This window comes from Pygocentrus nattereri, chromosome 7 (assembly GCF_015220715.1).
Source record: "Pygocentrus nattereri isolate fPygNat1 chromosome 7, fPygNat1.pri, whole genome shotgun sequence".
NCBI classification, from domain to species: domain Eukaryota; kingdom Metazoa; phylum Chordata; class Actinopteri; order Characiformes; family Serrasalmidae; genus Pygocentrus; species Pygocentrus nattereri.
Genome location: NC_051217.1, coordinates 41842358 through 41861083, shown reverse-complemented (window position 1 = coordinate 41861083; position 18726 = coordinate 41842358). Strand labels below are relative to the sequence as shown.

Sequence of the window (18726 nt, the reverse complement as noted above, 5' to 3'; positions counted from 1 at the left end):
CCTGAGAATTTCACAGCCTCACAATAAACCGGCCTGAGAATTTCACAGCCTCACAATGAACCGGCCTGAGAATTTCACAGCCTCACAATAACACAGCCTGAGAATTTCACAGCCTCACAATAAACCGGCCTGAGAATTTCACAGCCTCACAATGAACCAGCCTGAGAATTTCACAGCCTCACAATGAACCAGCCTGAGAATTTCACAGCCTCACAATGAACCGGCCTGAGAATTTCACAGCCTCACAATAACACAGCCAGGGAATTTCACAGCCTCACAATGAACCGGCCTGAGAATTTCACAGCCTCACAATAACACAGCCAGGGAATTTCACAGCCTCACAATGAACCGGCCTGAGAATTTCACAGCCTCACGATAACACAGCCTGAGAATTTCACAGCCTCACAATAAACCGGCCTGAGAATTTCACAGCCTCACAATAACACAGCCAGGGAATTTCACAGCCTCACAATGAACCGGCCTGAGAATTTCACAGCCTCACAATAACACAGCCAGGGAATTTCACAGCCTCACAATAAACCACACTGAGAATTTCACAGCCTCACAATAACACAGCCTGAGAATTTCACAGCCTCACAATAAACCGGCCTGAGAATTTCACAGCCTCACAATGAACCGGCCTGAGAATTTCACAGCCTCACAATAACACAGCCTGAGAATTTCACAGCCTCACAATAAACCGGCCTGAGAATTTCACAGCCTCACAATGAACCAGCCTGAGAATTTCACAGCCTCACAATGAACCAGCCTGAGAATTTCACAGCCTCACAATGAACCAGCCTGAGAATTTCACAGCCTCACAATGAACCGGCCTGAGAATTTCACAGCCTCACAATAACACAGCCTGAGAATTTCACAGCCTCACAATAAACCAGCCTGAGAATTTCACAGCCTCACAATAAACCAGCCTGAGAATTTCACAGCCTCACAATAACACAGCCTGAGAATTTCACAGCCTCACAATAACACAGCCTGAGAATTTCACAGCCTCACAATAACACAGCCTGAGAATTTCACAGCCTCACAATAAACCGGCCTGAGAATTTCACAGCCTCACAATGAACCGGCCTGAGAATTTCACAGCCTCACAATAACACAGCCAGAGAATTTCACAGCCTCACAATGAACCAGCCTGAGAATTTCACAGCCTCACAATAACACAGCCTGAGAATTTCACAGCCTCACAATGAACCAGCCTGAGAATTTCACAGCCTCACAATGAACCAGCCTGAGAATTTCACAGCCTCACAATGAACCAGCCTGAGAATTTCACAGCCTCACAATGAACCGGCCTGAGAATTTCACAGCCTCACAATAACACAGCCTGAGAATTTCACAGCCTCACAATAAACCAGCCTGAGAATTTCACAGCCTCACAATAAACCAGCCTGAGAATTTCACAGCCTCACAATAACACAGCCTGAGAATTTCACAGCCTCACAATAACACAGCCTGAGAATTTCACAGCCTCACAATAACACAGCCTGAGAATTTCACAGCCTCACAATAAACCGGCCTGAGAATTTCACAGCCTCACAATGAACCGGCCTGAGAATTTCACAGCCTCACAATAACACAGCCAGAGAATTTCACAGCCTCACAATGAACCAGCCTGAGAATTTCACAGCCTCACAATAACACAGCCTGAGAATTTCACAGCCTCACAATAACACAGCCTGAGAATTTCACAGCCTCACAATAACACAGCCAGAGAATTTCACAGCCTCATAACACAGCCTGAGAATTTCATTTTTGCCAAAAAAAAAAAAGCACACACATCAAAAGAATATTATTACAATTGATAATATAAACAGTCCTAAATTTATGGAGCTGAGAGATTATCTATGCATGATTCATGTAGGGCTGTGACAAATATTCAATAAATTTAATAACATAAGTATCTGAAAGCAAAAAAGATATTAAAAATCCCCACAATCCTGCAGAGGAACAAACTTTGGTCCATCAAGGTGAAGATTTAAGATCAGTCTAAATTTCAGGCGAAGTCCAAAGATGCTCCCCATTACTCCAGACTGCAAGCTAGCTAGCATGCTCCCAGCTGCCTTTATTACTGAGAACAAATGAGCGCGTGCTGGCTGGCTGCAGGAAAATGATTCAAACCGAAATGGGCAGTAAAGACCATATAAAGCATATAAAGCTATAAAGCAGTTAAGGACCCCTAAAAACCTTGACTACTCGCCCGTTTACTGTCTGGAGCTGACCAAAAAGGAGCTTTCTTATAAAAGATGCTGTTTCTCTCCAAGACCGCTCTTTGCTGTTTAGCCAGATCCGGCAACCTGTCCAGGGTTGCCAGACTGGGTAGGTTCAGCATTTTAATAAAATATGCTATGAAAATAATAATTATTAGTGATTTTCTTTCAGTCTATATATATATATATATATATATGGAGTAGTTGGAGTAGTAGTTTTTACAGGTTTGCATAAATTCAGATTTTTTTTGTCTGTTTTAAAATACACACACACACACACACACACACACACACACACATATATATATATATATATATATATATATATATATATGTGTGTGTGTGTGTGTGTGTGTGTATTTTAAAACAGACAAAAAAAAAATCTGAATTTATGCAAACCTGTAAAAACTACTACTCCAACTACCATTAATAGTAGTAGTAGTAGTAATAATAATAATAATAATAATAATAATAATAATAAGAAGAAGAAGAATTATTACAAAATGTGTACTAATAATTCAGAATGGTTGTAACAACAACAAATCAACAACTATTATAATGATGTAATAATAATAATAATAATAATAATAATTTCAGTTCAATTCAATTCAGTTATTAAATGTATACATGTCCTGAGCTTTTGTTGTCATTATTGAACATCCACATATACAAGAAAATTTAATTCTTCCATAGTCGCTTCCAAAGATGCATTTTTACAGCTACATAGGCTGCACAAACACGTCATGTACCTCCAAACTCTCCTTTGCCGATGGTCTGTATCAGCTTCAGCTCCTTCATGTTTAGAGCCCAGCCACCTATAGAGATCAGACAGGAGGGTTAGAACAGCCAAAGAGCTGCTTTAAAACGCTGTCCCAGCTTAACACACCTGATACTTTTCAACTATTCACCAGTACTTTAATGAGCTCTGAGAAGCATGAAAAAAGGCAAATTTGATGTATTCAGGGCTGTAACAAATAATAAACTTGATTTGATAAACAGATCTGTATTCAGTGCCATTTTTAAAATGTTTTAGAGGAGAGGGACTGGTGTGGGGTGGGTGTTTGATGTAAAGTTAAGGCCCACATAAAAACTGTTGGCTGATTTAAACATTTCAAAAACAGGTAATACTGGCAAATATACATTTACATTGTGAAGAATGAAACAACCAGTTAAACAGCGCTTTGCTGGCGGATTCGATTCTTATGAACCGTGACTTTTCAAATGCCACTGAGTTTTCAACAAAAAATAAAAAGCAGGAACTCACAAGTCTAAACATAAAGCAGCACTGATTTCCTTTTTGGGTCCAGTTGAGATTTTAGAGCCTGTTATCTAAAGATTTTAGTGAGCTTGTGTCTGACAAAGAGAACGTGTGTCTGAGTGGCCAACTCACTCCTGGAGAATTCATCCTGCGCTGCTACCGTCCCCTCCATCAGCTTTGGCTTGATCAGTCGAGTACACAGTCCATCCGCATCTTTGGTGTAATGCTGACAACAAATATACAGGAAAATACACATTTTGGTCCAATAGGAATTACAATACTTTTGCATAATTACTGCATAATTCAGCAATTAAGATATAAATAAAGCCATTTGGTGGGTTCTGATGTGAAATGGCGCACAAAATTACTACCTTATGATTTGTTGGTGGTGATGAAAGTAACCATGTCTGTATTGTGAAAGATTAAGAGACCCTTTTTAGTCCCACAACAGGGAAATTTCACCTCTGCATTTAACCCATCCGTGAAGTGAAACGCCACACACACACTAGGGGGCAGTGAGCACACTTGCCCGGAGCGGTTGGCAGCCCAATCCACAGCGCCTGGGGAGCAGTTGGGGGTTAGGTGTCTTGCTCAAGGACTGTTTAAAGAAAACAGGTTTGAGGCCAAACCTTTATCTCAGAACTGTTATAAAACAATGGCTCAGGTATCAGGCAGCATATCTGTAACACTACCTGTAATATCTTTCTCTGAGAGAGCTTTTAGAGGCATTAAAACAGACATATTTCAGACATCGGATGTCCATCAGCACCACTGTGAACAATTATGACTCAGTTGCTTTCGCTAGAGTGGAGCATTTTACATCAAATGACTGTGAATTACTTTTACAGCTTAGCCATTAAATTATGCAGAAACTGAAAACTGGTGGAATTCCCCTTAAAGAGCAAGTGACAGTACTACTGGCCAATATAATGCTAACCCCTTAAACTACAGAGAGGTATAGTAGTACAGTAGAAATGACATAACTTGCATATTATTTAGCAACCTAATTTCAGAGTAGTTACTAAATAACAGTAGTATAGTAGATAATACATATCATAATACTCTTTTTTATTAACTACCATGAAACTAATATGCTAAATAATGCCGTTTTGAGAGTGAGCAACTGAAGTGTTGCATTAACATATGAAAAATAATAGTATGCTGAGCCTATTGTGCATCCCTAATAGGTACAGCCAATATCTATATAAAAGCAGGGCCTTTTCCTGGGAGTTTTAAACCAACCTACAGAGAAAGGAAATATTCACAATACTAAAACTCGAAGCGCAAAAGCACTCAGCCCTTTAATGTCTGCCATACCCGATTCAACTTATGGACTTTACTCACTAATATGTCAAATCAGGCGAGTTATAGCAGGGAAACCACTAGATCACGAAGCACCTTACCTGCCTGTCTCTATTCTGCTGCAAATTTTAAATGCAGTTTCAAGCCGCCAGCAGGGGGCAGTAGAAGAACAGTGCCTAGTGACTGATACACATGCATGCTTCCACATGCTTAACAACATTCCAGTCGAGCTATCTTTATGCAATATCACAAGACGTTGTGTTTTGTGCACATGCACTTCACATATAAAACTCCGATAGAAAAGTCTGCATGAGCTGTTTTTGACAAAAACAAACGCTCAAAGCTCAGTCCTGCTGAGGGAATAAGCTAAATATGTCCCAAAAGACGGCTCTCGTCACAGACAAGGCAGCTTGTGCTGCATTGTTTACTGTGATGGCAATTAGGAGAGCATGAGAATGGCCTGCTGTGACAGGCAGCCGAAAGGAGGGGGCGGGGGGAGACAAAACAAAACAAAACAAAAAAGAAAGAAAGAAAAAGTATGTGTGGAATTCTGTTCCAGGCTGAAATGCAGAAAGGGCAAGAGGAACACACACACACACACACACACACACACACACACACACACACACACACACACAACACACACACACACACACACACACACACACAGCTTCTCAAGGGAGATGGATAAAGAACAGTGTGGACAACATTCTGAGGCAGAGACAGCACAACATAACCAAACAGCATTTCTAAGCAGGGAGTGAACTGGCCTAATTGCAAATTTAATGCTTATATAGAGTGTATCTGTCCTGCTCCTGTAAGCACATGGAACCTCAGAGGAGCATGTCCCATATATATTTCAGACTCGGTGTGAGAGATGTAGGGCTGGCCCGAACTGCAAATTACAGGCACCAAATACTATTTGGTGTTTTGAACTCAAGTACTCAAAATAATCATTAAAAACAAGAATTTTAATCAATGAATGCTGCAGGGGGTCACGAAAAACCTGATTTGCCATTCTGTGTGTGTAGGCTGCAACACGTCGATATTATCTTTTTACTTTGTAAGCTTTACTATTTGTTAATAAAGTCTTTCATATCCTCTCAAAGACAGAGTGCCGTGGGTTATTTTCCCTCGTGACAGTTATTTATATATGCTTGGCTGCACATCGATGATTTTACCTTTATAGCGCCTAATATATTTTACCTTTACAGCTCCGGGGACAATCATGAGTTGGAGGTTAGGGGACCAGCCTTGTGACCGGAAGGTTGCCGGTTTGATCCCGACAGTACGTGACTGAAGTGCCCCTGAGCAAGGCACCTAACCCCCACTGCTTCCTGGGCTTGTTGTGCTTCTGTGGTGCACCAACCTCTTATCGTCCTGCACTGAGAGCTTTTATTTTATATTTCACCTATTCACAATGAATGGTGCTCTGAAATGAGGTGCTTTGGTTGCCTAACATGAATTTATGACATATTCAACCAAAAGAGCTATTTTTTTTTTATGTATTTACAATAGCTGTTTTTAAAGGGCTTTTCTGAGGCCATAATTTTTATGGCTTGAAAACTACAAAGCTTCTGAATACTAAATACAGAATCGAACATCTTCACTTGGAAGCACTTTATGATACACGACACACATCTTACATTTAGTTTTTCTGTGGTTTATGAACAAGCTGGAATGGACAAAATTCACAAAGGGTACAGTGGACACCCGGTCAGCTCATTATGTTTATGCAGATAAATGCTCGCCTAAGAAAGAGAAGAAGAAAAACATGCTCCTCACCTCCACCAGCTGCATGAGGTTCTCGAAGTACTCCTCCTCGTCGATGGAAAGCTTGCCGTTGTGGTAGATGATGCGGTAGTGTTCCACCTTGCCCTCGCAACTCACACACAGCGTGTAGTCTCCGGGATAGTTTGTGCTCTCGCGCACCAGAAACAGCCCCGTCTCGGGTGGGTAGAGCAGCCGCTCCGCTTGATCTCGTGTGATTTTACCGTGGAACCATCTACAGGGAGAAAAGATGGAGAGACAAACAGAGAAAGAGAGACAGTCAGAGAAGACACTGCAGTTCTTGGTCAATTCTAAGGACTGACTGGCCAACTGATACAGGATATCACTAACCAGTTTACCACAGACAGGCCAGATTAAAACCACAGCATCTATAACACTTTAGCCAATATTCACATTTCAAAGCAGCAATGTTTTTCAGCAGTTATCATAGTATACAATACTGCTTTGCCTTTATTGGGAGCCGATTGTCACTTTTTGTGACAAATGGACCACTATAATTCCACCACAACAAAAATATGAAGAGCATTTTCCACTCTGCTATACAAGTTACTGCTTTGCATCTTTCTTTTTACCCATATTCAGAACACAAATCCAACTGTCCTGCTTAAAATGCTCACAAAAAACAACAGCAGCATTTATTTGAATTGAAAATGAAACAGCAGAGCATGAGAGCAGTGTTTTCAGATAAATTCCACATTTACATGAAAGCAAAAGGTCCTGAGAGGCTCTGTGTAACAGTAAATCAATTACAGCTACAGGGCGGTGTTGGGAAACACACTTTTATTAATTCATTAAATATATAATTTAATGCATTAGTAATCCTATCTGCAAAGCAGTGTAGTTTGTGTAGGCTGTGGTTGCCAAGCTACATAGTTGCTCCTTATGTGTTTACTAGGCATGTCAAAGCTAACGTAACCATCAGCGTCACTGTTCTGTATGTCTCCATGACAGTATCTGAGACTGTAGTCTGCTCATTTCAATACAGCTTTTAGGTGCATTGTAAAGCGATACCTCCAGGAGACTACAGTGGACAGTGCCCACGGGAGTCCTATGGATACATCAAGCGACTGCAAAGCAACAGCAATGTGGAAAGTATGAACGAGATTGACAGGCAACAACTGCGCCCGAGTTAGAACCAGTAACCATCTATGTTAGAAGTCACTAATAGGCGGACCACGGTCCGTGTCTGGACCCAGACGCTGTCCTATGCGAACCTGGACCTACAACCGATAAACTATGTAGAATTATTTAGTTTCTTCGAGGTGGTCCTGTTTCAATCAGTGTATGTTTTCTAGCCTTTGCTGTACCGGTTTAGCAGCTCGGGGGACTCGCAGACCAATCGCATGCACTGTAAATATCACATGACACTACTCAGCCAATCACATCCGTGCATTACGATGAGCACCGAGACTCGAGGAAGTGACGCACACGCTGGCGAGGGACAATGCGAGAGACAGCAGTCAGAGAAGAAAGTGAGTCAGAAGTTATTTCACATGTTGTGCTCCAAAAAGAGAAAACTGACAATAAATATTGCTGAAATATCACTGAATTGGACTTTATTTGATTTGATATTCAGCTGTTGACTGTATAAGATGTTGATATTCCTGCTAGAATACTTCAGTAAACACTATATGGCACTGAATCCTGATACAAGTTAGACATTATGACGTTCGGGACCTTTGCTTGAGGACATTTTCTGGACGTCGGTGATGAAAACGGGCAAATGTGTTCGCTCTATGAAAACCATGTTACTGAACTATTAAGTAATCAATATATTCTGATGAAGCCTGTTTGGTCCACTCACATAACTATAACATGCACTGTTTTTAAAATGGAAAACAGTATTTCAAATTTAAGTCAATAAGAAAAAAATGGCATTAATTGCAATATATATATATATATATATATATACACACACTGCTCAAAAAAATAAAGGGAACAATTAAACAACACAATATAACTCCAAGTAAATCAAACTTCTGTGAAATCAAACTGTCCACTTAGGAAGCAACACTGACAATCAATTTCACAGCTGTTGTGCAAATGGAATAGACAACAGGTGGAAATCGTTGGCAATTAGCAAGACACACTCAATAAAGGAGTGGTTCTGCAGGTGGGACCACAGACCACTTCTCAGTGCCTTTCTGCTCTCTGGCTGCTCTCTGCCTTTGTGCAAGGAGGAACAGAGCCATGCAAAATGACCTCCAGCAGGCCACAAATGTGCATGTGTTTGCACAAACGGTTAGAAACCGACTCCATGAGGATGGTATGAGGGCCCGACGTCCACAGATGGGGGTTGTGCTCACAGCCCGACACCATGCAGGACGCTTGGCATTTGCCAGAGAACACCAGGATTGGCAAATTCGGCACTGGCGCCCTGTGCTCTTCACAGATGAAAGCAGGTTCACACTGAGCACATGTGACAGACGTGACAGAGTCTGGAGACGCCGTGGAGAGCGATCTGCTGCCTGCAACATTGTTCAGCATGACCGGTTTGGCAGTGGGTCAGTAACAGTGTGGGGTGGCATTTCTTTGGAGGGCCGCACAGCCCTCCACGTGCTCGCTAGAGGTAGCCTGACTGCCATTAGGTACCGAGATGAGATCCTCAGACCCCTTGTGAGACCATATGCTGGTGCGGTTGTCCCTGGGTTCCTCCTAATGCAGGATAATGCTAGACCTCATGTGGCTGCAGTGTGTCAGCAGTTCCTGCAAGATGAAGGCATTGAAGCTATGGACTGGCCTGCCCGTTCCCCAGACCTGAATCCGATGGAGCACATCTGGGACATCATGTCTCGCTCCATCCACCACAGACTGTCCAGGAGTTGCTTTAGTCCAGGTCTGGGAGGAGATCCCTCAGGAGACCATCCGCCACCTTATCAGGAGCATGCCCAGGCGTTGTAGGGAGGTCATACAGGCACGTGGAGGCCGCACACAATACTGAGCCTCATTTTGACTTGTTTTAAGGACATCACATCAAAGTTGGATCAGCCTGTCGTGTGTTTTTCCACTTTAATTTTGTGTGTGACTCCAAATCCAGGCCTGCACTGGTTAATAAATTTGATTTCCATTGATGATTTTTGTGTGATTTTGTTGTCAGCACATTCACCTTTGTACAGAACAAAGTATTCAATGAGAATATTTCATTCATTTGGATCTAGGATGTGTTATTTGAGTGTTCCCATAATTTTATTGAGCAGTATATATATATATATATATATATATATATATATATATATATATATATATATATATATATTTGAATCCTTTGATTTAACAATCATTTAATTGGTTGGAACTGATTCAGAATATGCCCCGATGTATTCAGGCTTACAATGTGGATCAGCCAGATTTTAGAACAGGAACTCTCTGACTTTTTAGATTTCATTCAGAAGAAATGGCATCGTGAATCTTTACCCTCAGATCTGTGTACTGATGATTGGAAACGCCGTGCGGAAGAAGCAGGACTGCAGAAAAAAAATGAGCTTTAAACATCTGAGTGAAGCAGCGCTAATGTGACAACTTTGTGTCCGGAATATGTTCATACCGGACAATAAAGCCACAAAGAGAATATTTTATGGCTTTTAGCAGTTTTATTTTAGGTCCGGCAGACCAAGCTTGTGGCTGGAAACAACAGGAAGCAGTACTTTTTGACGCCCACACACTCACACAACCCACTAACAGGAAGTTAGCTGATTTTATATTTAACAGGGACGCCTAAATTAGAGCTCCTGTTCAATATTCTCAGGAGTTTTAGGTGACATAACTATCCATTACATTCTGCTCCACACACTCATGTGAAATAAATTCAAAAGAGAGAGACATGAAGACGCAACATATGAGGAACTTGTTTGAGTTCAACAAATATGCAAATGTGATTCTTCACTCAAAGCATCAAAAATCTCTCTCTCTCACAGGCTCGCTCGTTTCTCTGTCTCAGATCATGTTTTAAATGGAACACAGCAGAGCTCAAAGCAGTTCGCGCTGCAGAGTGTCAGAAACGTCAGATTAAGTTACCGTGTCAATCCTGCAGAGGCAAAGACAGAAGAGTGGTATGTTAAAGCCAGAAATGGGTGGACTGCAGTATCGCTAGTGGGGAGATGCAACTTGCATGTCCAGATTTAACACCTTCCCTTTTTTGCCAAAAGAATCTAATCTTAATGAAAGCTCAAGTAATCTTAAATAGACTTGGTAATGTGGTTTCACACTACGATCTATCAAAATTAACACCACAAGATGCCAGCTACTACTAGCATGCCTCACAGCGTCAGAAACCACATTATCAAGTCAATTCGAGATGAGTGTGTGACGATTTAAGCATGCAGTTGGCACAATGCAAATTTTGGCTGTATATGTTTCCATTACTTGTCTGCAACATTAGCCTCAAAGCTGCATTCCAAAAATAATAAAGCAACTGCATGAGAGATAAGGGGGAGAAAAACGGGAAAATTTTGATTTTGTACAAATTATTATTTTGCATTGCTGCTGCAACAACAGCATTTTCCCTTTGCTATTCATCACACAGTTATAGGATTCTTTATCATTACGCATCAACATGGTCTTTTCTATAGTCAACAACTGATCACCGAAGATGTTCATTCATTTGTAGGTGGCATTAAAAGTTACTCACAGTAACTCAAGTACTTACTTAACCGTTCAAGGTGCCAGGATTCAAATACTAAAAAAATCATTGTTTGGGTACTAGTTGCATTTAAATCAGATGAAGATGGGAAAAATATTCTGGCCAATAGTTCAGCAAAACTCAGAAGAGCTGTAAAATGTGGCTGCTGTGCAGGTAAGGATATTGTACTTTACTACTAGGAAACATAAGCGCCTAAACATGAACGGATGCTTTGCCAAGCATGTGGCTGAAAATGCAGAGATAACGCGGTCAGTGCTCTGGTGTGGTTTCACTGCTACCCATGCCAATTACTCCTGCTGACGATAGCCAGGTCCAGAAACATGTAATTGAAATATACTCGTCTGACAAGCTAACACTGCCAAATCATCCACGGAGGAGAAAAGACTATGTAGAAGACAAAGAGTCCTCATCAGCACCCAACGCTGCACTGGTCAGTGTACAGTTTTTGTCACCCATCAGACCTGAAAACACCAATTTCCTTGGGTATATTTTAATTGTAAAAAATAAAAATTTTATTTTAACCTCAAGGACTTTCTCAAAAATGCATATCATCTAAAATATAAGCCCTACGTATACAGCGCAACATGTTGGACAAAGTCAATAATTTTCCCTTTTTGTAGCTGCTTTTTTCTTTCTTCTTAAGTATATATTAAATTGTTACCTCTTTTGGATACTTCAATATCAAAATTAATCAGAATGCACATCCCTTGTTGGCAGCATGTCCAAATACGGAACTCTACTCTACGGCAGAGGTCGGCAACAAGCGGCTCTTTTACTGCTCTGTTGTGGCTCCACAGTACAATTAAATTGGAAATAATTAGAAGGTGGAAATAAAATAATCCTCCTTTACAGTAAAATAAAGCTCTGCTGATCATTATATCAATAAATGTTCTTAAATGCTGGAAATTAATTGTAGAAGTGTTAATTCATCCGTTAACACAGAAGGCTGGTGCACAGGCTGCTGGTCAGCATAGCAGCGCAGATAACAATCTCGCCTAGCTAGTAGTTAACGAAATGGCAAAGAGGAAGACTTGAGACGAACACTGATAATTAAGAGACAAATGAACTTATTTGCATTTACAAATCACTCTAGCTGGTTTCCTGACATGTTTAATCTGCAACGAGAAACTATCAAACACTAAAGTCGCAAAGTCAGCTTCTTATTCGGATTTTCCGTTCCACCTTAAATGGTGCCTGCTGGGGAATTGAACATTGAGAGACATTTTATATTAAATTATTCTATAGCTGAACTAAATCTTAAAGCTGAAGTAAGTCTGTGCTTCTGTTTATATTAAATGTGTTAATCTATACTAGTACATTGGCGCAGATAATTAGATATTTACAGCCAAGATGGTAAAATGGACATAAAATGTGACTCCCAAGATGGTCAGACTTTTGCTGAAGGGACAAAGTGGCTCTACTTAACACTTGGGTTGCCGTATTTTGCCTTCATAACAACCTCATACTTGGAGGATTCACTGATATTTGCAGGAACATTGCCACCCCATTCACACCGTCCTAGAAGGTAATCTCCCATTCCAAAATGTTCTAGCCCATTTCAAATTGCACTAGACGCTTTATACTTTATTCAAAATTCACCCTGTGCTAGTTCTCTGCCATTTATCCTGTTCTAAAATGTCCTCCCAATAAACAAGGTTCTGGAATGTTTTCCCCTTTCATTCCCTGTTCTACAATGTTCAACCTATACACAATGATCTAGAACGTCCTCCCAATTCATGACATTCTACGATCTCCTTATTTACACTGCTCTAGAACACTGCACCTCCACTGACTCCATTACAGAAATGATTGATCTAGAACGCTCATTCCATTCACACCACTCTATAATGCTCTATTCAAATCAGTGTACTACTTCTTTGCAATTCCCCGTGTTCTAGAACATGCTCCATATTTACACTGTTCTAGAATGCTCTTTTCCCATTTACACAGTTCTAGAATGCTGCATCATCATCCACACCGTTCCAGAATGCTGCATCAATATCCACACTGTTCTAGAATGTTCGTCCCTATCCACACTGTTCTAGATTGTTCGTCCCTATCCACACTGTTCTAGGAGGTTCGTCCCTATCCACACTGTTCTAGGAGGTTCGTCCCTATCCACACTGTTCTAGGAGGTTCGTCCCTATCCACACTGTTCTAGAATGTTCGTCCCTATCCACGCTGTTCTAGGAGGTTCGTCCCTATCCACACTGTTCTAGGAGGTTCGTCCCTATCCACACTGTTCTAGGAGGTTCGTCCCTATCCACACTGTTCTAGGAGGTTCGTCCCTATCCACACTGTTCTAGGAGGTTCGTCCCTATCCACGCTGTTCTAGGAGGTTCGTCCCTATCCACACTGTTCTAGGAGGTTCGTCCCTATCCACACTGTTCTAGGAGGTTCGTCCCTATCCACGCTGTTCTAGGAGGTTCGTCCCTATCCACACTGTTCTAGGAGGTTCGTCCCTATCCACGCTGTTCTAGGAGGTTCGTCCCTATCCACACTGTTCTAGGAGGTTCGTCCCTATCCACGCTGTTCTAGGAGGTTCGTCCCTATCCACGCTGTTCTAGGAGGTTCGTCCCTATCCACGCTGTTCTAGGAGGTTCGTCCCTATCCATGCTGTTCTAAGAGGTTCGTCCCTATCCACACTGTTCTAGGAGGTTCGTCCCTATCCACACTGTTCTAGGAGGTTCGTCCCTATCCACACTGTTCTAGGAGGTTCGTCCCTATCCACACTGTTCTAGGAGGTTCGTCCCTATCCACGCTGTTCTAAGAGGTTCGTCCCTATCCACACTGTTCTAGGAGGTTCGTCCCTATCCACACTGTTCTAGGAGGTTCGTCCCTATCCACACTGTTCTAGGATGCTGCCGTCATTCACAGTGGTCAGTTTATTGGCAGGTCTTTTTCTAAACTGATGCTGTTGCTTGTTGCTGTTTGTTGGGTTTCCGCTCTCTGGCTTCAGAGGACTGAGGATGAATATCATATCAAATACTTTCAGAATCCACTTGCGAGAAAAATTCCATTTCAGCTCTGAACAATCCACAGAGGCTGGTTCTTTAGCGGCCAAGGGCTTGGAGGAAAAGGAAAGACGACGGGAAAGGATGGCAATTATGTAGAAGCACAGAAGAGGCATCTGTGGAAGCCAAACAAAAAATGTTGGAATCACTGCAATTAACGGAAGCATTGGTTTCAGAATGCAGCTGTTAGAATGACCCATCTTTCAGCGACAATGCTGCCGAGTATAAGGTAATTAAAGCTGGAGACGGGCTGCGCGGAGTGTGTTTGTGTGGGAGCTGCTCAGACACTGGGTGCTCTGTGGAAAAGCTGCTTACTGCAGGCTCGAGTTGATTAGATCAGTGTGGCTGCAGCTCGTAAAGTCGCACTAATCTCTGAGTGAAAGCTACCCGAGAACCATAACACATACAAACAGAGAGAGAGAGAGAGAGAGCGCAAGAGAGAGAGCGAGAGAGCGAGAAAGAGGAAAGAGAAAGGGAGAGAGGATAAAAAGGTAAAAAGATAAAGATTAAAAAGGTGGGGGAGAGAGAAAGAGAAAAAAGAAAAGAGTGGATGGAGGCAGAGACAGAATAAGAAGAGGGAGAGAGGGAGAAAGGGTGTGAGAGAAAGGCAGGGTAGAGAAAAAGAGAAAGAGAGAAGAAGAGAGGAGAGAGAAAGAAATCAAAAAAGAGGGAGAGGAGGCAGAGAAGAAAGAAATACAGAAAAGAGATAGTAAGCTAGAGACAGGCAGAGAGAGAATGAAAAGAAGAGAACAGAGACGGGGCGCGAGAAAAGACAGAAGAGAAAGAAAGGGAAGGAACGGAGATACACAGAAAGGGAGAAGAGAGAAAGAAAGAAGGGGAGAGAGAGAACTAAAGACAGCTTCTCCACAGAAGGGCGACGTAAACAGAGAAACAGAGTGGGAGACTGAAAAAGAACAAAAGACAGACAGACGAGTGCGTAGAACAGTTTCATAGACAGAACAAAAACACAAAGACAAAAGGACGACGCTAGCAGGAAATCAGCATCTCTTCCTGATGATCTCCTGATGCTGAACGCTGATAAACACGGCGAGCTTAAGTTCTGATCTGTCCAGTAGGGGGCAGAGCTGAGGAGAATTTCAGGCTTTCTGGGAGGTGAAGGTGTTTCAGATGATCCCTCGTCTACAGCTGGACATTACGGGGGTAAAACACATCAATATCTGTGTTTACATGCAGAGATTTTTGCCAATCCGATTGAATACATTCCGATTACAGATTCAGACGGAGGTGTTTATGCTCACTCTACTCAATCTAATGAAAATCTTCACTTACATGCTCGCTACAAGTAATCCAAAACGGCGATCATGCGTTGAGAACCAGAGTAGACGCTACCATAACAACAAACATCACAAGAGGTCCAGTCAGAGTGAGATGAGCAGCAGTGAGCAGTGCTTGTGTTTTTAATTGCCTTAAAATGATGTCAGACTCAGTAAACGTCCTTCACATGTCTTATTATGACTTATAAATGACTTATTAAAAAAGGCCGAGATGAAGTCGTTGTGTTCTGAGACTTTGAGTCTTATAAAGATCAGAGCATAACCTTCATCTCTCTGCAGACCAGTTTCTGCTCCGCCACGATGAAGGTTATAAACTTTCGCTATGACACGACACACATGCAAAGCAGACTTTCCAATAGGGAATGCAATGAGATACAGGCGTTTACATGGTTATTATTCTTCTATTTAACAGATTATTTACAAGATTACTCATCTCGTTCAATCGGATAGGAATTGTGTTCTGAATGGCCTCAATCGGACTAGACTATTCCGAATGAGGTGCATACACGGATTTCCTATTCCAACTGAGCTATTAGTCGGATTATTAGGCTGCATGTAAATATGGCTTGTCAACTGCATCAATTTTGGAATGTAAGAATTGATTATGATATAATAGAATAGGGGAGAATTGCCAAAACTGCAAAAATATCCATTGAGAACTATTCAAAAATAATTCTAACAACAACAAAAAAAATTTCAGGTAGTTTTTTTTTTTTTAAATGCCTATTAGCTTGAACCAGACACCAGGTATCTGTTCTTTTTGTGTAACCGCTGACCCATAGATTCTCTTTGGGGGAAGAGGATGGGTGCACACACACTTTGTTGCAGTGCATGCTGGGGACTGTAGTGCATTTCAAGGTGAAACGGGTTAATAATAACAGACAATTTAAATAATTTCACGGGCTGAATAGGACTGAGTCGCGGGCCACCTTGTTTTTGACACATGGGGCATAGAATAAAGTACACTCTTTAAAATAAAGGGGTTCTCTGGAGCAAAGCCACAGCAGAGCCACTTTTGGTTCTCTACAGAACCTTCCAATGGACAACTCTCTAAAGAAACATGTTTAAGGCTGTTGGTATGAACAAACTTTAAAGCTTAAACAATTTTGACATAATATAAAGAATTAGACCAATTAAAGCAGAGCTGTCTAAAGTGTGGCCCACTGGCCAAATTTAGTCCAAGAGGATGTTTAATTCTGCTCACCAGAAAATGAGCCAAGAACCATAAATATCATCTTTAAGAGTGCTTTTGTTTATATTTTTGGCCTACCTGGAATTCCCAGGCTTTTTCCAGTATAAAATGTGCTTTAAAAGATTGTGTACTGTTTTTATTGTATACACATTTTTGCCTTCAGTGTATTTCTAAAAACAGCGCAAAATAAAATCAATATGTGATCCTTCATGAGGCAGTGAACTGGTTGTGCTATCAGTTCTTCCCCGCTCCAGTGCTCGACTCTCATAAAAAGCTTGATAGTTAACCAACTGGTCAAATAAAGCAGGAAAGAAATGTCAAAAATGTGCAGTTGTCGTCACTTTCTTAGGCTCTGCACCCACATGCAACAAATAAATAAAAGATAAAAGTAAATCACAAAGGCGCAATCATTCGGCAGGACAGCTAAGACACGGAGATTATCTCAGCAGGACTTCTCGCTTTACGGCTGCATCATCGCTAGCCGTGTCCTTCAGTTCTCCTCTCGGTTTGTGTCCAGCCCACTCAGAGCAGAGCCTTCATCCACAGCATTACAGGCACGAAAAACACCAAAGCATCATCATACATCCATTTGGCTGTGGTGGTTCAATGAGATCAATTTTGGTATGTTAGAAGTGGTTATTATAATTATTGGATTATTATAAATGTTCATTACGGTGCTCTTTTAAAAAAATTTTAACCAAAATATATTTCTCAGGTTATTTTCAACAGATGTACTGTTTCACGATCCTGTAAAAGCCTACAGTCACATTTGTGTTTTCGATGTATTTTTTAAATGAATGATGATAATTGTGGTGAATGTCTTGATTCTACAGAACCGTCAGTACTGGTTTACATGAAGAGTAAATTTACACGTTTGCACCAAACAGAGATATTATAAAACAGCAGTAGAGCTACAAACTATACAAAAACCTGAACAGCATCTTAAACACTGTCATGTGTCCATTCTGAACTCCCCAAAACTGAAACTGCCTTCATTTTCACAAGCTTCTGTGCCAATCCTGAATGAACACAGGCCTCAAATCGTTAAATTAACTAGGAGCTTCTGAATATTAGTATGTCACATATTAGAGCTCTGAAAATCAGGTAAAACATGGGAATGACTGGAAGTCTTGGTATGTAGTTCCACATTTAAACAGGATTAGTGTTTAACTAGGTTTTTACTTTATTACATTACCAATTTTAATACATTTTAATTGTATTATTTTAATTTTTGTTTTATTTTAAAATATATTTTCTGTGAAGTACATTATAAACTGTATTACTATAAACATTTTTATATATTACATTAGTGTTTCGAATCTAAATCTGCTCTGTGGCTGTGAGTTTTGGGTGAGTTTGCCTTTGGAAATGAATTTGGGTTCGGTCCATCACCGGCCTTTTAGAGAAAAACGGCCACCTGCGCACTGGCAGCACTGGGCGGTGTGGGAAGGAGACGATCTGATGTGTCTGATGGCAGAGCCTCTCTCGCTCTATCTCTGTGTGTAGAGAGCATTTGCATAATTCACTCGTTTCTTTTTTCCTCCCATCCGCCTGATGCAGCTCAACCATCACTCACACCGATTCAAATCTGGCCTTGCAGAGGGGGCGGGGGGTGAGAGACAGAGACACACACACACACAGACAGACACACACACAGAGAGAGAGAGAGAGAGAGAGAGAGAGAGAGAGAGGGTGGAAAAAGAAGGTAAAAAAGAAGAAGCGAAGAAGAGTGGTAGCAATAAAGAAAAAGAAACAGAAAAAACAATGGAGACGGATCGACAAGAATGAGAAACAATGGAAAAAAGAGGAAGAGTGGTAGGAATAAAGAATACGAAACAGAAAAACCACAGTGAGCAACTGCAAAAAGAGACCAGAAAAAGGGGAAAAGAGAAAGAGAGGTGGCAATAAAAAAAAAGACAGAGCGATAGAGAGAGCGAGAGAGAGCGAGAGAGTGAGCGAGCTACAACCAGAGCGCCTGAGAGAGAGAAAATAAATCAATCCATACTG

General features: G+C 41.3%; 1 protein-coding gene across 1 annotated transcript in view; it reads right to left on the bottom strand.

Moving 5' to 3' along the window:
* LOC108439019 (C-terminal Src kinase) overlaps positions 1-18726 on the bottom strand; it is an 83415-nt gene that overhangs the window by 13008 nt on the left and 51681 nt on the right. Inside the window, exons 5-7 of the mRNA XM_017717183.2 lie at positions 6574-6793; positions 3619-3712; positions 2978-3043 (exon numbers count right to left, since the gene is read on the bottom strand). Coding sequence (XP_017572672.1) covers positions 2978-3043; positions 3619-3712; positions 6574-6793 — 380 coding nt within the window. The remainder of the gene's footprint in view (positions 1-2977; positions 3044-3618; positions 3713-6573; positions 6794-18726) is intronic.